Below are 20,980 nucleotides of genomic sequence, written 5' to 3'. Positions count from 1 at the left end.
ATGAGAGTTGTCAGTTGAGGTTGGGCTAAGCAGCTAGGAGGCTGCTGCTGATGGGGCTAATTATATCTACATCTTAAGAGCTCAATAAATTACTTCTACTTGTACCTGACCTGGTCTACAGCGTCTACTTATGTCACCTCAACATGTGGGACCAGCCCACTACAGTTTAACATACTTAGCGATTCCCAGTCAGTCGCAAATAGACCTACCACATTAATATCCATGAGATAGGTCTTAGTTTGTGACCCATTGAAAATCGCAACAATCACAGGGATGGTGGCCTACTGGGGTCAGCAGACCACTATGTCTGTGGTTGCTTTTAAATAAAGATATTTTTTTTAATGCAGCCCATTTTCCTTAATGAGAAACAGGATGCATTTCAAAATGTAACTTTAAGTTCATTTTGTTTTCATTTTTTAAGAGTAGGTAGGTTACTGATTCGTAAATTGAACATCTGGGCAGGTATAAAGGCATTTTTGTGGTCGCGAAGGGCCCGATTCTGCATATCGGGCCGTTTGCGGCCTCAAAAAATGTTTGTACATCTGGCCCCAGGGACCCAGAGGCCTAAACTTAGGGACTAGGGGTGGTACCACTCCATTGTACCTGTTTGCACCCTCTGTTACATCAGCGAAAACCAGGTGATTTCTGCCCAGTGCAGGACTTGTGCTGCATTTAGAACAAAACGTCCCCAATTTCCTGAACTGCCTCCTGGCTGCCTGAGGGACTCAGACTTGCTGATAATGAGACGTCGGGAGCTCCCGGCCGCACGCCGCCGCCATGTTTCATTTCTAATCATCGCGCGCTGTGTTGTGTTCGCGCAGTCTTTGTTTGGTGTCATCTTTCATGTTCCCGCCGCGAGCGCCGCCTCGTAATAAATAGTTATGAAAAAGAACCATTAAGTTCTCCTCAGAGCGGATGAATCGTCCTTGAATCGGGCATTCGGTGGCAGAATGTTTCCCATTCAGGAAATATGGGCTGATTAATAGGATTTATGGAGTGTCATAAAGTTTGTTTTATTGAAAGACGCTGGTGTATATTTTAAAGGGGAAACACCTTTTTGCAAGGGCGGCTCCGCCGTTCGAGCAGAGGAGCGTCGCCCCACTTAAATGCCTCCCAAAGTCACAGAGATAAAAAAATCAAATGTTCATTTATAACCATTTTATTTTTCATCATCCAGCCCTGATCCGCGTGTCAGGATGGGGCGGGGCCTGCTGAGTGGCAGCAGGGAGGAGTGGCGGGCTAGGGCTGCCTGTACTCTGTTTAAAGTGCGCATGTCACTTCGGCTTCCCGTCTTGCGACATCCATCCCGACATCCCCACTTTAAATTTCTCAACTTCGCTGTCTTAGACAACTGAGTTGAGAGCAAGTGCACTCCTCCAGTGCGCTGTGGAGGGCAGAGAGAGGCCTTTCTCTCCAATCAGTGTGCTGCTCTCATTCTGGTTAGCAGCATGTGATTAGTCAAGGGAGTTTGCTGGTGCCCGCACTCAACAAAATAAGAGGTCCACAGTGGACGAAGGGTTCGGAAAGTGTTTATTTTAAAATTTTATATGCGTAGGCACCTACCCCCTATCCCCCCATCCCCATAGATACCAGTCACCACTGCCTTTTTTGGACAAAAATCCTCCATGCCCTTTTACGTTTCGGGGCAGCTCTGTGCGCTTGGGCCCCAGTGAGGAACACGTTTACGCGAATCCACTGAGAGTGCTTCAAATCAGAGAGACCTGAGACATCAAGGGTGTTACCCAAAGGGCACCCCTTTTTTGTGAGAGCGCCTTCTGCCCTGGTTACCAGGCTGTGTAGAGTCTGGCTGTGGTAGCAGCATATATCTATTGATGAGTGCATAGGCCCTTTCATATGTGCCCCCGCCCAGCCCTCTTCGATGTGCTCCTGTTGGGGAACCATCTACTGGTCCCATGTAGAGTTCTATTTTCTCTTCCATTACCGGGGTCCTTGGCCACCATCGTGTCTGGAACATGTGTGAAGATGACTGCTGATGTTGTTTCACATGTGTATCTGTACAACTAGGTGTCATTAGACTCTGTGTGTGCTGGACGAGATGGTGGTTGTAGGAAGGTGGATACTTGACTATGGTTACCCCAGATTTTTTGCCTGTGTTTAGCTGGTTTTCGACTTAGTTGGCCTGGGATCCTGCTAATCAGGGTCCCAGGCTATCTGCTCTCTCTGTAAAATGGACTCCATGTACTTTAGGTACATCTCCAATTGGATATTGGGTCACCTTATGAGCCCCTGTACAGTGTACCATAGGTACCCAGGGCATAGGTGCATCCAAGGCCTACCAGGGGCTGCAGCATATCTTTTACCACCCCTGGCTGGCCATCCAAACTGACACAACTGGCTGATCACTCAGCTGGGGCAAGGTCGTGTAATCACCCCTTGCTTAGATATAGTATTCCTATATCTAACCTTATATCTAGACACATATACACCTATAAGTCACTCCGATGGCAGGCCTTAACAATCCTGGAGGCAGAGTGCTTGGTTTTATGTGAGATGGTGCTCTAGCATGAGCTGAGCCTGTCTGCAGCTTTCGGAACCATGTTCTTATAGCTGTTCTAGGATATAGCCATACCATATACTCTTAAGTGCATTATGAACCTCGCGGTAAAATGCTAACTCTGGTTTGGCTTTATCAAAACATGTTGTGTAAGGTGTCATACGCTTTGGAATACTACCCCCTCGCCAATTCTGGCGACAGGGGTAGCATTCCACACTTCTAGAGGGAGAAGACATGTTGTTGCTGACTATCCAGGTTAAAAATAACCAGAGCCCCACGTCACAAAATGGATGCTGCTGCCACAGACACAAGTCTGAACTCCTGCTGCTGGGAGTCCTTCCAGTCAGGGAGGCTTGGACAATAGGTTTCCTGCCTGGGGAGGTGCAAGCACCACCCCAGACAGAACTTTGTGTATTTGGACAGGGAGGGCTGAATAGAAACAGACACTGCCTGGAGCACAATAGGTGCTCCATGCATACCCCAGTTCAAACCGGTTGCTGGGGCACTCCAGCTCCAGCTCTGGCGCGAAACTGGACAAAGGAAAGGGGGTGTAACCACCCCCCTTCCTGGTCCCATCCATAGGAGGGACCTAGTGAAGAAACCAGCCCCCTTTAGTTGCATAAAGGTAGGAGCTGACCCAGGAGACTTAAGATTAATTCTCGAATCGACTTGAAACGAAACTCTGGACCCTTCAACATTCCCCTGAGCTGAAGACTGAAGAATCTCCCTTGAGGCCAAGGAGTGACCACCCTGGGCAACCAGGCACCATCCAGCAACTCACCAGCTTGCTTTGTCCCCGTTCCCACCGGAACCCGAGCACAGAGCTCGACAAGATCCAGATTCCCAGACCTCCTTGACCCCGCTGCCCGACTCCAGCACAGCTGAGCACCGTGGAAGGCGTCGAGACACGTGGGACCGGACATCTTGGAAAGCCTGCAACTTGATAACAGCGCAGCTCCTGAGGCATCCTCGAAGCTGTGCACTGGGGACTGAGACACCCGACATCGAGTTCTACCTGCACCGAAGACCAGCCCTCTACACTCCACGAGATCTGCGTGGGGCCCTTCTGCTTGTGTTCTGCTCGACGCGTTGTCCGGTTGCTGGCCAGTTGGCTAGTAGCCCTGTGGCGACGATCCTTTTTGAAATCCATTGCTGGTCAGGTTGCTCCAGACTGGCCCTTGCTTCCCTGAAAAGGTGAAGTACCTCAGACCCTCCTGGTCTGCACCAGAAGCCTTTTGTGTATCCTGCATGGGTTGCCTTTGCTTAGGCTTGTTGGCTCTGATCTTGAAGTCGACCCCTCCATCTGCGATAACCTTTGTGGGACAGCTCCTCTCCAGCACCTGGCCATCCTCGACGCCTCCTGGTCCACGTGGCTGCCAAGACAAGCTTCACGACAGCGTCTGATTGCTCCTCGACGACGTCTGGTTCCTTCCTGGTTCCACCCGGTCACTGGCTAGTGACCTAGACTCTGTCCCCTCTGCTTTCAGGTCTTCTTCAACTCCGATCCACCCTTGGATCCACCTGGACATCTTCCTCCTGGTCGCCTGCAGCATCTTGTTCCACAGCTCCATAGGAATCAATGAGGAAACCCAACACACTTTGACACCTATGCACCCGCAGCCCGTGGGTGAGGTAACGCGAGTACTTCGTTGCTCCTGTAAGGATTGACTGTCCTAGTGTCTAGTTTTGGTAGTTGTATCTTCCTAATAAGACCGGAAGTGTCCTAAATCTTCAATTACTTACCTTTTAGGTTCCCATTGACTTTCCATTGACTCTCGCGTGAGTGTACAGACACTTCACTGTGGCCTCCAAGAGTGGGGAGAACCTCTCTCAGCAAGGGGAGCACCAGGCGTATAAAAAGCCAGCCTAGCCTGACTGACGAGGCCTGGCACCAGAGGAGGACATGTCCTGGCCGTCCACCGCCAGAATTTGGTTCAGTGTTTAACCTCTTGCGTGCCCATGACGAGCTCAGCTCGACATGCAGCACGGTGGCGCTGTGCTCATGACGAGCTGAGCTTGTCGTGACCTTTGCGGAACGCCCATGCGGGGATAATTCCCCTGCTGTGCTGGGCGTTCCATTGGAACAGGCGTGCTGAGCTCATCATGAGCACAGCGCCACAGTGCTGCATGACGAGCTAAGCTTGTCATGAGCACCGCGGCGCCGCACGCTGCCCCCCACCCCCTGCGCCACGGGGGAATTAGCCCTGCAGCGAAGGGGTTAACCCATCACGAGTAGGTTCTGTGCTCCACCACCAAGAGAGAAGAAGGAAGATCCAGGCGTGGACCTCGTCTGGTCGCCATTCTCCCTCCAGCCTGCCTGCACAAGGAGCAGGGCTGCCACGGCTCGGAGGAGTCACCTGAGCCGAAGGAAGAGCGTCAAGATCCACCTGCCTGGAAGGACCTTTGTGAGAGGCTACATGGGAGGCTACCTCTCTTGCTAGAGAGGAGCCAAGTGACCCAGGACAAGCCAGGGTTGAGGAGCTCTTCATCGCCTTCAAATGTCGAGAAGAGTTGGCCAGCATCATCCCCTCCCGCTCCTTGTGGCGCCTGTAACTCCCTCCTTTGTTCATGGTGGTCTTCAGCCCACACTGGCGGGTAGAGGGCACCGCCCTGAATCTGGAACCTTACAGTTCTAGATACATTGGGTAATACAGAGGGCATGCAGTTGATGGGGGTGGGAAGGAAGGAAGCGAGGATCTAGATCCGGCAAAATGAGGCAACAGGAGCAAGGGCCATCACGCACCTGTGTGGGTGTCTCGCTTCATCTTCGGGCAGCTCCTCGTTGGGCCGGCGTTGCGATGCCCAACGGGCCCTCACGCACCTGTGTGGGTGTCATGCTTCATCATCGGGCAGCTCCTCATTGGGCCGGCACTGCGATGCCCAACGGGCCCTTCGACAGCAAGGGCTGTCACGCACCTGTGTGGGTGTCACGCTTCATCATCGGGCAGCTCCTCGTTGGGCTGGCGCTGCGATGCCCAACGGGCCCTCACCCACCTGTGTGGGTGTCACGCTTCATCATCGGGCAGCTCCTCGTTGGGCTGGCGCTGCGATGCCCAACGGGCCCTCACGCACCTGTGTGGGTGTCACGCTTCATCTTCGGGCAGCTCCTTGTTGGGCCGGCGCTGCGATGCCCAACGGGCCCTTCAACAGCAAGGGCCGTCACGCACGTGTGTGGGTGTCTCGCTTCGTCATCGGGCAGCTCCTCGTTGGGCCGGCGCTGCGATGCCCAACGGGCCCCGCAGGGGGACTCTTTGTCGGAGGTCTTTTGAGCAAGAGATGCCGATGTGAGGTGGAGGTGCTCACAGGAGGAGGAGGCACAGTTGTTGGCCTGCGTGGAATCACTGTGGCATTCACAGGTTCCTCGCCTGGCAGGAGTTTGCATCAATAGCAGAGCTCTGAGGGTATCATGGCCTCATCAGAGGTTTGAGTGCATCTGGAGAAGCAGAGGGCTCCGGCAGTTGGCCCAGGACTGACCATGGAGGTCGAACCCCCGGATGTGAGGGGCAATCGATGAAGCCACTCAAGGGCCCCTGATTGTTGCTGAGGGGCCACAAGAAGGAAAGTCCGTGAATGACAGAATGACAAGTCTGCTATTCGTGGTGTGCACTTCCTCTTCCTGCCCGTGCCTCAGTGATGCCCGAGACCGGTGGCACAAGGGCAGTGCCCGGGGTATCAATGGGCTAGCCTGGCAGAGTCGCTGCTGCCCGGTGGTAACCCAAGTGACGTCTCTCTGAGGGATTATGTGTAATATAAAAAAGCAATCATAGAATGATATATTTAAAAGGACAAGGGCGTGCTATTCCTTTATAGTGCAGACTCCTGCAGACACTGCACCTTTTATCAAAGCCGAGACAGAAAGAATAAAAATAATTGGGCAAAATCTTTAAAAAGCCCTTGACAATATTCAACAGAGGATCACAATCGTCCGTGATATTAAAATATGTTCAGGTAACACGTGGCTGTTGAAATGAATGTTGCAGGCGCTGCCACGCACCTCTGAGAAGATACGTCTGAGAGCTGCATGCCACCTCGGATATTTCAAGATATTTCCGGCTGTTTTTTGTGGCCCGGTTGTTGCTTGTGAACACATTAGTCAGGGTGCAATAGGTTGTTAAATAGCAGTGTTTTTGTCTGTGGTGTTATTTTACTGCACAGGACTATTAAAGATGTTTAAATGCGGCATCATTAGCACAGTAATTACGATGAGGTGGGCTTCGTAGCTGTCTCCCTGATGCTGTTTTATTTCACCAAAAAGCATCATTTTTCATGGCGATTAAATAGCATTGTGTCTCCTACACGCTGTGCTCATTTTCACACCGAATGAAGTGCCACGCGCCCTGTAGCCACGCTCTCCCGCTGTAGTCCGTGGCCCTCGTTGGCTTTGTGGATGACGTCTGGAACTTTCGAAGCGCTATGGCTTCTGTGAGCTGGCATAGGTGCCCCCCACCCTTGCTGTGAGCATTGTCCCTGCACCCGTGCCAAGCATGTAGGCGCTCACTCCGGGCCCAGGAAAGATGCAGGTCCCAGTGGTGCAGCTGGTGCAGCGGCACCAGGGCCCAGAGGTTGGATAGGGCATTCTGCCCTGCACCAGCTGCAGTCAACGTACACGTTGCCCGGGCAGAATCTTTCAGAGGCAGAGCCTTTCTGGGTCTTAGCTTTGTGTTTACTCTTTGGGGGAGGAGGCGAAGGCTGGCGGGGGCGGGTGGGGGGATGGATAGAAGTTAAACGAGAACCAGAGAAGAGAGCAAAGGGTGAAAGAAAAGGAAGGAGAAGATAGAAGATGTGGGAGGATGGGGAAGGGGGGGGGGGTTAAGGACCAAAGACAAAGGGGGCAGGGGAAGAGGAAAGCACAGAGGCCAGAAGGAAGGTTGTCAGGAAAGAAGGAGGAAGGTAAGGAAGCGTGAGAAACGAGGGGGGAGAGGCAGAGAGGAAGGGGACAGAGAAGAGGTTGAGGAAGGAGGTGAGAGATGGGTGGACATGGGGAGGAAAGAAGGAAAGGAAGCTTGAGAGAAGAGGGGGAGAGGAAGGAGGTGAGATGGATGGAGAGGAGAGGAGAGAAGGAGGAAGGTAAGTAAGCGTGAGAAAATATGGGGGAGAGGCAGAGAGGAAGGGGACATAGAAGAGGTTGAGGGAGGAGGTGAGAGATGGGTGGAGATGAGAGGAGAGAAGGAAAGGAAGCTTGAGAGAAGAGGGGGGGAGGAAGGAGGTGAGATGGATGGAGAGGAGAGAAGGAAAGGAAGCTTGAGAGAAGAGGGGATAGGAAGGAGGTGAGAGATGGGTGGAGATGAGAGGAGAGAAGGAAAGGAAGCTTGAGAGAAGAGGGGGAGAGGAAGGAGGTGAGATGGGTGAAGAGGAGAGGAGAGGAGAGAAGGAGGCTTGAGAGAAGAGGGGGAGATGAAGGAGGTGAGATGGGTGGAGAGGAGAGGAGAGGAGGAAAGGAAGCTTGAGAGAAGAGGGCGGTAGGGTAAAGAAGGAGGTGAGAGATGGATGGAGAGGGGAGGCGAGAAGGAAAGGAAGCTTTAGAGAAGAGGGGAGAGGAAGGAGGTGATGAGATGGATGGAGAGGGGAGGCGAGAAGGAAAGGAAGGGGGCCGAGAAGAAGGCGAGGAAGGAGAGCATGATGAAGACGGGGAGGAAAGAAGGAAAGACACGTAGAGTGAAGAACTGGGGGGCTGATTAAGCAGTGGGACGTCTGTCATTAGTGCAGCAGGTGCAGTGACATCGGGGTACACGAGTGCACCCTAATTATATATGTTAATGCCCACTTAGGGCCCCTCTTTCCTTGCTTGCATTATCGCCCATGACACACACGCTGCGCCACTGGAAATAGTTAGCTGGAATCTGTGATTCTGGCCCCAGTACCTTTGCCCCCTAGCGCCTCGCTACTCATAATCATAGTATAGTGCCCACAGTCACAGCTTCTCGCTCTACTCCAGAGCAGAGCTGGGCGCACCACCCACCAATACTGGAGTTTGTTTAGCGTCCAGCAGTTCCAGCCCCCCTTATACCGCCCTAGGGCCAGCCTTCTGCACTGTCCAGCGGCCCCTACAATCCGTGGCCGCGCTGCTGAGAGTGCTGCCAGGAGAGGCCATGTAGGGACACCTATAATAGCACATTTTACCCACGAAGTAGGTCAGTGACAAACAGGAATATTGAGAAGTGGTTGAACCACGTGTTGTGTCCGACAGAAGACAGAAGCAACAGACATGATGGATGGCCGGAAATAATGTATTACTAAAGCTGTGTGAGAGTGAAGGCATTTTGTGAAGTAAAAAGGCCGCAAAGCCACGAATGGACAACAACGAACAGAGCGAGTTCCCCATGGGCCAGTGCCTCTGAAAGTGCGGTAGGGATGGAGCAGAGTCAGTGGTGCCACGGGAGCATGAGGCGTGACTGCCCCCCCCCCCCCTCTAGCCTCGCTCCAGTTTCAGCACACATCAGGCCTGGTGCGCTTGGCGCCCTTCACAGCGCTGTACAGATGAGAGTCCCTCCGCCCCTCAGCCCCTCGCCTGCCTGACAGCTGCTCAGGAGCCCTGTCACCGCACATCAGTCGTGTCCTTCCGCCCTGGCTGCCCTGTCACCGCACATCAGTCGTGTCCTTCCGCCATGGCTGCTTGCCCCAGGTCACGCAGGCGGAGATGGCAGGCCGCCTCGGGGCGCCTTGAGGCAGGGCGCTTCTGGCCACCTCCCTGTCAGACATTGACATGTCACTCTCTTTTTTGCAGGACATCGCCACCATGTAGCTGTTACGCCACCTCCCTGTCAGACACTGACATGTCACTCTCTTCCCCGGACATCGCCACCATGCAGCTGTTACGCCACCGTGTTCATTCCTCGGTTGGTCCCCTTACCAACTTTGGATGCTCTGCCCCTGATGGATCTCACCACAGTAGAAAAACTCTTGGATAATCTCAGGTCAGGCTCTCCATCGGACATGGCTCCGCCCTCCGTCCTGAAACAAGTTTCAGAGGTGGTGGTCCCAGTCATGAGGGATGTGATCAACTCCTCGCTTTCCACCGGAGTGGTCCCCCCACTGTGGAAACAGGCCAAAGTTAAGGCTCTTTTGAAAAAAAGCTAATCTAGATCCTGAGGATTGGTCAAACTACCGCCCTATCTCCCTGTTGCCAGGGTTGAGTAAAATTACGGAGAAGTATGTAAATCGAGCCGTTTCGGCCTTCATTGAAAATGAGGCAGTACTTCACCCTACTCAAACAGGCTTCAGAATCAAACAGAGCACTGAGACTGCTCTGGTTGCTGTAGTGGAGGAAGCTAGGGAGATGGTAGATGCAGGAGGCTGCGCGGCGGTGGTCCTTTTAGACCTCAGCGCAGCCTTCGATACGGTAAATCACTCTTTGTTGATCCGCCGTCTACGAGGCCGGTATCTCCGGGATGGCCCTTAAATGGCTACAATCCTTCCTAGCAGAAAGAACATTTTCTGTTTTCGAAGGGGATGTTACATCGAGACAGCTCCCCCTACATTACGGCGTTCCCCAGGGATCATCACTAAGTCCCACCTTATTTAATATCTACATGAGGCCTTTGGCTGAGGTGGTGCTTCCCTGGGGAATTAAACTGGTCATCTACGCCGATGACACTAAGTTAGTGGTCTCGTTAACTAGAACTGAGGCTGGGACCTCTGCAACAAACAATCAGTCCCCCTGTCTCACAAGGGTTTGTGATTGGATGGAAGCCTCATTTCTAAAATTGAATGGAACAAAAACTGAGATCATGATCATGGGGTACAAGGCCCCCTTGAACCTCGATCCATGGTGGCCGAGCTGTCTGGGTCTCCCCCCCTGTCCCCAAGAAACAAATCAAGAGTTTGGGAGTCTGGCTTGATCCCTGTCTCGGATTTCAGGTGCAGGCAAGGAAGGTTGCCGCAACATGTTTTGGCCTGATCAAGGTACTAAGGAAGGTTTTGAACCTCCTCCCACCGGATGCCAGACGTCTCCTGGTCCAGTCCTTGATCCTTTCTCGACTGGACTACTCTAATGCACTTTATCTTGGAGCACCGATGGGCACGATCAAGACTCTGCAGTCAGTCCAGAACTGCGCTGCCCGACTTTTAGTCAAATTACCTAGACACAGCTCGGTGAAGCCTGCCCTGCGTGCCCTACACTGGCTCCCGATGCAAGAGAGGATAAGATTCAAGGCCATGTGCATGGCCCACAAGTCTATCACAAATAACTGTCCTGCTATCTTGTGCCCACTCCTTTGCCCCTATCGACCCTCTAGAGCCCTTAGGTCGAGTGAACTCAATCTCTTGACAGTTCCAAGGATCAAAAGATCCCGAATGGGGGGACGGTTGTTCTCCCTTCAAGCAGCCAAATTCTGGAACAATCTACCAGAGAACATCCGACTTCAACCAAACCACCTCCTGTTTCGGAAACAACTTAAGACCTTCCTTTTCCGATGAGTGGTGGTGATTTGCCCTGGGTCAAAAGCGCTGGGATGCCTTAGGGTAGCCATGCCCTATACCAAGTGTATAATTCATTCATTCATTCATTCATTCATTCGTTCATTCATTCATTCACCTCCCTGTCAGACATTGACGTGTCACTCTCTTCCTTGCAGGACATCTTCACCATGCAGCTGTTACGCCACCTCCCTGTCAGACATTGACATGTCACTCTCTTCCTTGCAGGACATCGCCACCATGCAGCTGTTACGCCACCTCCCTGTGAGACATTGACATGTCACTCTCTTCCTTGCAGGACATCGCCACCATGCAGCTGTTACGCCACCTCCCTGTCAGACATTGACGTGTCACTCTCTTCCTTGCAGGACATCGCCACTATGCCGCTGTTACGCCACCTCCTGTCAGACATTGACATGTAACTCTCTTCCTTGCAGGACATCGCCACCTTGCAGCTGTTACGCCACCTCCCTGTCAGACATTGACATGTCACTCTCTTCCTTGCAGGACATCGCCACCATGCAGCTGTGCGCCAACAAGCTGGACAAGAAGGACTTCTTCGGCAAGTCGGACCCCTTCCTGGTGTTTTACCGAAGTAACGAGGACGGGACGTGAGTAATCCGCGGGCAGTACTTTATTCTGAAAAGTAACGGATCCATTGTATTGTGATTGCATTTATATATCGCTCGCCACCCATGGCAAGGCAGCGAAGCGCTGTACGCCGAGTAGCACGCTACACTGGAACGCACAGTTAGTGGGTAATCCAGTGGTTACTGGTTTCTGTTGGTTATTTGGCCCGTCTTGTGCTCTCATGAAATCACTTCCGGAATGTATTCACTCTGGGTCTTTGTCTCAGGTGAATTATTAGTGGTTGGGAAGCGCTAAAGGGGCCCCTCTTTCCAGGGGTATCCAGAATTAGGTGCTGGACTGTGGTCAGTCGAGAGAGGGTAAACAACGCCCCGGTGGCAGCTCACATGCCAGGGAGAGAGAATCATCAGAACATGTCAGGGAGAGAGAATCATCAGCACATGCCAGGGAGAGAGAATCATCAGCACATGCCAGGGAGAGAGAATCATCAGCACATGCCAGGGAGAGAGAATCATCGGAACATGCCAGGGAGAGAGAATCATCAGCACGCTCCAGGGAGAGAGAATCAGCAGCACATGCCAGGGAGAGACAATCATCAGAACATGTCAGGGGGAGAGAATCTGCAGCACATGCCAGAGAGAGAGAATCATCAGCACATGCCAGGGAGAGAAAATCATCAGCACATGCCAGGGAGAGAGAATCATCAGCACATGCCAGCGAGAGAGAATCATCAGCACATGCCAGGGAGAGAGAATCATCAGCACATGCCAGGGAGAGAGAATCATCAGCACATGCCAGGGAGAGAGAATCATCAGAGCATGTCAGGGAGAAAGAATCAGCAGCACATGCCAGGGAGAGACAATCATCAGCACATGCCAAGGAGAGAGAATCATCAGAACATGTCAGGGGGAGAGAATCTGCAGCACATGCCAGAGAGAGAGAATCATCAGCACATGCCAGGGAGAGAAAAGCATCAGCACATGCCAGGGAGAGAGAATCATCAGCACATGCCAGGGAGAGAGAATCATCAGCTCATGCCAGGGAGAGAAAATCATCAGCACGCTCCAGGGAGAGAGAATTATCAGAACATGTCAGGGAGAGAGAATCATCAGCACATGCCAGGGAGAGAGAATCATCAGAACATGTCAGGGAGAAAGAATCAGCAGCACATGCCAGGGAGAGACAATCAACAGCACATGCCAGGTAGAGAGAATCATCAGCAAATGCCAAGGAGAGAGAATCATCAGAACATGTCAGGGAGAAAGAATCAGCAGCACATGCCAGGGAGAGACAATCAACAGCACATGCCAGGGAGAGAGAATCATCAGCACATGCCAGGGAGAGAGAATCATCAGCAGATGTCAGGGAGAGAGAATCATCAGCACATGCCAGGGAGAGAGAATCATCAGCACGCTCCAGGGAGAGAGAATCATCAGCACATGCGAGGGAGAGAGAATCATCAGCACATGTCAGGGAGAGAGAATCATCAGCACATGTCAGGGAGAGAGAATCATCAGAACATGTCAGGGGGAGAGAATCTGCAGCACATGCCAGAGAGAGAGAATCATCAGCACATGCCAGGGAGAGAGAATCATCAGCAGATGTCAGGGAGAGAGAATCATCAGCACATGCCAGGGAGAGAGAATCATCAGCACGCTCCAGGGAGAGAGAATCATCAGCACATGCGAGGGAGAGAGAATCATCAGCACGTGTCAGGGAGAGAGAATCATCAGCACATGCCAGGGAGAGAGAGAATCATCAGCACATGCCAGGGAGAGAGAATCATCAACACATGCCAGGGAGAGAGAATCATCAACACAAGCCAGGGAGAGAGAATCATCAGCACACTCCAGGGAGAGAGAATCTTCAGCACATGCGAGGGAGAGAGAATCATCAGCACATGTCAGGGAGAGAGAATCCTCAGCACATGCGAGGGAGAGCGAATGATCAGCATGTGCCAGGGAGAGACAATCATGAGCGCATGCCAGGGAGAGAGAATCATCAGCACATGTGAGGGGTGATTGCAGATCACATGTCAGGGAGAGAGATTCATCAGCACCAGCTAGGGGGAGTGATAGCATATCACATGCAAGGGAGAGAGATTCATCAGCACATGGGAGGGGGAGTGATGGCAGATCACATGCCAGGGAGCGAGATTCATCAGCACATATGAGAAGGTTGATGGCAGGTCACATGCCAGGGAGAGAGATTCATCAGCACATATGAGAGGGGTGATGGCAGATCACATGCCAGGGAGAGATTCATCAGCACATATGAGAGGGGTGATGGCAGATCACATGCCAGGGAGAGATTCATCAGCACATATGAGAGGGGTGATGGCAGGTCACATGCCAGGGAGAGAGATTCATCAGCACATATGAGAGGGGTGATGGCAGATCACATGCCAGGGAGAAATTAATCAGCACATATTCGAGGGGTGATGGCAAATCACATGCAAGGGAGACCCGGGGGGAGAGATTCATCAGCACGTGAGGGGTAGTGATAGCAGATCACATGCCAGGGAGAGATTCATCAGCACGTGAGGGGGAGTGATAGCAGATCACATGCCAGGGAGAGATTCATCAGCACACATATGAGGGGGAGTGATAGCAGATCACATGCCAAGGAGCGCTCCTGCTGCCCATGTCCTTCGTACTCCAACGCCACCTGCGTCCACACGCGGTGCCCCGCAGCAAAGCTCGCTCCCAGCCCTGTCTACAAAACATTTAGGGCCTCATTTACGAGAGGAGGCGAATCTCTGCGTGAAAGCAGCAATGCGCCACTTCTCTTTGCGCCCTACTTGCGACACCAATGATGCGTCATATTTACAGTATGATGCATCATGTCACAAGGAAGGACAGATATGTCAGTATTACTGACGTCTCTGTCGGCGCAAACAGTGCCGCATTGCTGTGGTTGTGTCGGAAGCATGACGCAACTCCAGCAATGTTCCTTTCACATGGGGCTTGCCCAATGAGAAAGGGCCTGCTTCACGCTTATGCCTGCCATGAGGCAGGCGTATGTTTTTGGCGCATTGGCGTCCTAGAAGTTGCACAGTGAAATCTCATAGATTTTGCTGCACCACTCCTACGACCCTTTCTTGTGGGGGTACGCCCACCCTGCATACATTATACCTGGTGCAGGTATAATGTAGCGCAGGGGTATAAGAAGGGACCCATCTACCTAGATAAGTCACTTCATAAATATGACGCAACATGGTGCATTTTTTATGCCACTGGTGCGTCACAAAAAGTGATGCACCAATGGCACAAAAGTGATGCAAGGGCCCATAAATGAGCCCCTTAGGATCAGTGCACCCTGGCACCATGCTTGGGCATCGTGGCACCAGTCACTCTCATTCTAGAGACACAGGTGGAGAGCCCAGCAGTATGTCAAAACTAACAAACACTGGTTACACCAAAAGAGGTGGGTTTAATGTGCTAACACAAGAGTGCTATCACATTTAGCGAGACACATGGGGGAGCCAGAAGGAATGAGCAGATGGCACTATAGTTGTCAAGAAGTTCCTCATTCAGTTCAATGTATGCACTCATGTCGGAAGGATACACCCAAACAGCCAATAGCATTAGGTGAGAAGTAAACACTCCACTGGGCTGAACCAAGACATGATTGACAAACTCACAAGCCACTGGCTGAAAGAGGCCTGCCAAAGAAAGCCAATGACTGAAGGGGGCCGTCCCAAAGTTCATCCTATGTATATTGTAAGAAACAGGTTGTTAGACAGCTGTGAAGGCAGACCCCAGATATAAAAGGTCTGTGTTTTTACTCATGTGGCCAGAAATTGACAAGAAGGTGGCTCGAGGTCTCGCATTTGTTGCACTGCAGTTGGTCGAATGTTCCTGCCTTCACAAAAGGATGAATGTGCTGCTTTATCACCTGCCTGTGTTTTGACATTGCCTCTGTGTCTTCCCTAGATTCACCATCTGCCACAAGACGGAAGTGATAAAGAACACCCTGAACCCTGTGTGGCAGCCGTTCACCATCCCCGTGAGAGCCCTGTGCAACGGGGACTTCGACAGGTCAGCCTCCCTCCTTCTCCCCCCATCATCCAGGTCCTTGTGGGCCCCCAGCAGATTGGGCTGTTTCTATCAGCCACAGCTAGAGTGGTAGAGGGTTCACGCACGCCACGCGCCATCTGCCTTGGCACGCGCGGTGGCGGGGTGAGTATCATGCCGCATGTGCGCTTCCGGTGCCAGCCAAGCTCCAGTGGTCTGACCTCCTGTCAGTCAGGAGCGCTCCATGCCAACCGCCTGTCTCACATCTGTGCGCTTCAGTAGACCAAAGCCCACCTGTGCCAATCATCCCCGAGGCTCTGTTCTGGATGCGCCATGCCAGCTCCGCGCACAGTGATATGTGTGACATGCTGTCCAGGGCCCAGCGGTGCCCTGTCAGTGCCAGACGTCACTCATGCAGAGCTTGGCCCCTCCTCCCTCCCCGGAGCGCTGTCCATCAGCTCAACGCAGGCAGAGATGGGAGCCGGGCAGGCCATGCCACAAGGCTGGGCAGAGATGCCTGCTTATCCTCTGAGTGAAGTGTCCACGTGGGGCCAGGCTGGGGACGGGGTGAGGGCACTGCCAGGACAAGACGGCAGCCAAAGATTCAGGGCCTGATTCACAAAGGTAAACTCAGACATGAATTCTAAACTTAGCATTCCGTTCTAAAATTAGACTGTAGGTCTAAAGTCAGACTTCAGGTCTTAAGTTAGACTTCAGGTCTTAAGTTAGACTTCCGGTCTTAAGTTAGACTTCAGGTCTTAAGTTAGACTTCCGGTCTTAAGTCAGACTTCAGGTCTTAAGTCAGACTTCAGGTCTTAAGTTAGACTTCCGGTCTTAAGTTAGACTTCCGGTCTTAAGTTAGACTTCTGGTCTTAAGTTAGACTTCAGGTCTTAAGTCAGACTTCCGGTCTTAAGTTAGACTTGACTTCAGGTCTTAAGTCAGACTTCCGGTCTTAAGTTAGACTTCCGGTCTTAAGTTAGACTTCCGGTCTTAAGTTAGACTTCTGGTCTTAAGTTAGACTTCAGGTCTTAAGTCAGACTTCAGGTCTTAAATTAGACTTCCGGTCTTAAGTTAGACTTCCAGTCTTAAGTTAGACTTCCGGTCTTAAGTTAGACTTCCGGTCTTAAGATAGACTTCAGGTCTTAAGTTAGATTTCAGATCTAAAGTTAGACTTCAGGTCTTAAGTTAGACTTCAGGTCTTAAGTTAGACTTCAGGTCTTAAGTTAGACTTCAGGTCGTAAGTTAGACTTCCGGTCTTAAGTTAGATTTCAGGTCTAAAGTTAGACTTCAGGTCTTAAGTTAGACTTCAGGTCTTAAGGTAGAATTCAGGTCTAAACTTAAACTTCAGGTCAAAGGTTAGGCTTTAGGTCTTAAGATAGACTTCAGGTCTTAAGTTAGACTTCAGATCTAAGTTTACCTTTGTGAATCGGGCCCTCGGTGTGGAATAATTTCCCAGAGAGGAATCAGCGCGTACGGACCTCTGTAAGGGACTTTAAACATAAACAGATCTCACTTTATATCTCCCCGGAACTGAGAGCCCCGGGCCCTTGGCTGCAGCCAGCTTTCTGCCCCTGTCCTCCACCCCCAATGGGTCAAGATTCTACACTTTTCATATTCATTCCATTTCATTCTTGCGGCGGTTGGGTTGATGCGCAGTGGCAAATGTTGTACTTTAACTGGATGGGGTTGATTTGCAAATGCATGTAGGAGTACAAGGAGTGGTATTTACTACAGGAGTAGTCCTTTAGTTACTCTGTTGTGAATTAGGCTCAAAAGATTCAGCTCCCTTGTAGTAAAAGCAGAAAGAAGGCAGAATCTGCTCTGTTTGTGATAATTGTACATGCACAGTCCCTGAATACGGCCACTTGACTCCCATTTTACATATTTTGGAGTGAATTCACAAGGGTATGTAAGAGAACATAAAAGCACACTGCGGGGGCCGCATTACAGGCGGTGCACTGGGCGCGCAACAGCTGTGTGCACCCTCTTTCTGTGTCTCCTGGGCACTTTGGTGCCACCAAGAAGTTACTGACCTTTGCGTGGCCCCTTCTGTAATACAAATAGCGCTGGTGCAAATCAAACGCCAGCACTGGCCTGAAAGAGTGTGCCCCCATTTTCATAGGCTCATGACCCCATGAAAATGGGGGGGGGGGGACTCTGCACACTCACCCCCCCCCCCCCCCCCTTCCAGCATATGTCTCTGGTGATGGGAAAGTGGGTCCAATAGGCCTCTGACCAAACATCTCCCTGCAGGCAGGTGAATCTCTCGCTGTACCCACCTGTGGGGCATATCTGTCCCTCTTGAAAGTGCAGACAGGAAGCTTCCGTCACTGTGGAAGTGGACTTCTGCTTCCATCAGGGGGCCATCTTGAACTGGAGTGAGTTTGAATCTGCCCCGGGGAGCGCTGCATTAATAGTAGTTGCGCCCAGTTTGCACCCCGCGCACCCACCTAAAGGTGCGCCCCAAAGCAAACATGGACGGTGCACCCTTACCGTGTAATATGGCCCTTGGCGTCTACTCCATGCACTCCAAGACGCCTTTGTAAATTGGCCCCAGAGGGATGCAGTTGACCGTCAGCTCTCCCTCTTGCAAGGCAGGTAGAGTGCCCCCTGCAGGCGTCACTGGGCACTTTACAGGCACATGTGGTTCTCTCTGCCAATCGTGGAGAAACAGAGAACATCCAAATAGCATCAGCAACCAGTCTTCTAAAGTCAAAAAGTCCTGAGTATGGACAAAGGTGCATTCCCCACCCCCATAGATAGCACATCTGTGATTTACCACTAAAGTCTACATCTGTGACTTACTTTTTAGGAACAGGGCCTTCTGGAAACCATTGCCAAATGCAGGCAAGAACTATTACTAAATGGGGGCGACCCCCACAATTAGATGGTGCAAATGGGGGTGACCCCCACCATTACAGTGCGGTGGAATGGCATGTTCCTTTGTAGTTGTTTCAACAATCACAGACACAGCAATGGCCTCCTCCCCCAGCAGAAACTTTTCTTAAAGTGCAGGCAGGTCCTTGGAGCTGAGTGCCTCAGGCCGCAAAGAACCCCCGCAGCAGCGCCTAGAGGGTTGTTGCCAACGTGACTGTCTTGTGGCACTGCGATTCCTGCTTCTCCCACTTCTCCCACCAGAGAGAGGTCTTCTGTCCCATGCAGGCCACCGTCATTCCTGCATTTACAATCAAGCAGAGTAAATCAGATAACAATCCCACGCCCATGGAGCCGCTCAGGTGTGTTCACCACATGCCACCCTCGTGCCACGCGCCATGTCAGTGCATCTGGGGTTAGACAGGCCAGAGGCTGTGATAACATGCTACATGCATGCATCCTGCGCCTAGAATCCGTCCATGTTTGTCGACAAATGGTTCACCATGTAGTTTGGTGGCATCTTCAACATCATCAAATAAGTTATTTGAGATGGAATGTCATTAAAAGGGTGAAAATGTGTGTCCATAGATACTTGTGTAGTGTTTATTTTTCCACTCAACACTTGTGTTTATTATTGTTGTTTTTGTTTTTAGATGATATTTTTCCACATGGAGCTCATACATGCCACTGAAGCCCTGGAAATACCTCCCTTAAGAAACAGACACATGTCACATTACCCTGCCATGCATGTAGAAAACCTGTAAGAATCTTTCCCTTCCCTCAAGTGGCCGCAGGCGTCAGTCAAAGTCCTGTGTGATGCAAGGATGTCCTTGAAAGGGGGGGCTCAACAGACACAGTGTAACATCACAAAGATCCAAGCCTGTTGCATGCAGATCATGGGCGAGTCCTTCCCATGCCACACTAGTCAGACCACGCTATGCACATGCATGGGCTGTGGAACGTTAAGATTCCAGCTGTGATTTACTCTGTCGTCATATGTGGCTTTTGCCTTTCAGGACCGTGAAAGTGGACGTGTATGACTGGGACCGAACGGGCAGGTAACGGCACGAGCTTATTGCAACAAAACATGCAACATGATGCGCAGCGCCAGCATGCATGCTGCACCTCACATGGCACAGAGAAACTCTCCCAACGTAATACACACCAGCAACATGCAACAAAACATGCAATATAATGTGCAGCGTCAACTCAACATGCGTACTGCAGCTAACAAGGCACAGAGAATCTCCCCCAACGTAATACACACCAGCAACATGCAACAAAACATGTGCAGCGTCAACTCAACATGCGTACTGCAGCTAACAAGGCACAGAGAATCTCTCCCAACGTAATATACACCATTAACATGCAAAAAAAAATTCAACATGGTGCGCAGCGTCAACATGCGTACTGCAGCTAATAAGGCACAGAGGAACCGCCAAGGTAATATACACCAGCAACATGCAAAAAACATGCAATATCATGTGCTGCGGCAACATGCGTCCTCAGCTGATAAGGCACAGAGAAACTCCCCCAAGATAATATACACCAGCAACATGCAAAAAACATGCAATATCATGTGCTGCGGCAACATGCGTCCTCAGCTAATAAGGCGCAGAGAAACTCCCCCAAGGTAATATACAACAGCAACATGCAAAAAACGTGTAATATCATGTGCTGCGGCAACATGCGTCCTCAGCTAATAAGGCGCAGAGAAACCCGCCCCAACGTAATATACGCCATTAGCATGCAACAAAACGTGAAACATGATGTGTAATGTCAGCATGTGTGTATACTGCAGCTAACAAGGCACAGAATAACTCCCAAGGTAATACACACCATTAACATGCAACAAAGCATGCAACATAACATGCAGCGCCAACATGCGTGCTGCAGCTAACAAGGCACAGAGAAACTCCCCCAATGTAATATACACCAGCAACATGCAAAAAAACATGCAACATGATGTGCAGCATCAACATGCAAACTGCAGATAACAAGGCGCAGAGAAACTCCCAACGAAAACACCATCAGGCATGCAACAAAACATGCAACATGATATGCAGCATCAAGATGCAGACTGCAGCTAACGAAGCACAGAGCAACTCCCAAAGTAATATGCACAATCAACATACAAAAAGAACATGCAACATTGTGCGCAGTGTTAGCTTGCAAACTGCAGCTAACAAGGCACATAGAAACTCCCAATGCAATGTTTACCATCAGCATGCAACAAAATATACAACCTGGCATGCATACTGCTGCTAAGTAGGCACAGAGAAACTCTACATGTAATGTACACAACCAACATGCAGCAAAACCTGCAACAATAAACACATTTTAACAAAATATGAAACAAGCTGCATAACTTGAATCGACAATCGTAATATAACAAACTAGAAAGATAAAAAAATGCAAAAAGTATATACTATCGGCATGCATAAAAAATAATGGTGGGCGTAGTTGGGCGGAATTCACAAAAACTCAGTGAATTCCGCAACTTCACTCCGTTGGACTCCCAATTAATAAAACAGAGACCTCATATACTTTTGATAAAATAACAAGTATCTC

The 20,980-nt window shown here is 51.0% G+C and overlaps 1 protein-coding gene across 1 annotated transcript in view; it reads left to right on the top strand.

Annotated features, from left to right (window-relative positions):
• The window catches only part of CPNE9 (copine family member 9), a 952,981-nt gene that overhangs the window by 841,716 nt on the left and 90,285 nt on the right, over positions 1-20,980 (top strand). Inside the window, exons 9-11 of the mRNA XM_086939381.1 lie at positions 11,438-11,541; positions 15,454-15,558; positions 19,426-19,467. Of these exons, the coding sequence (XP_086795507.1) occupies positions 11,438-11,541; positions 15,454-15,558; positions 19,426-19,467 (251 nt within the window). The remainder of the gene's footprint in view (positions 1-11,437; positions 11,542-15,453; positions 15,559-19,425; positions 19,468-20,980) is intronic.

Source organism: Lissotriton vulgaris, chromosome 9, assembly GCF_964263255.1.
Source record: "Lissotriton vulgaris chromosome 9, aLisVul1.2, whole genome shotgun sequence".
Classification (NCBI taxonomy): Eukaryota; Metazoa; Chordata; class Amphibia; order Caudata; family Salamandridae; genus Lissotriton; species Lissotriton vulgaris.
The sequence above is the reverse complement of the archived record's forward strand: the minus strand, read 5'-3'. Positions and strand labels throughout refer to the sequence as shown.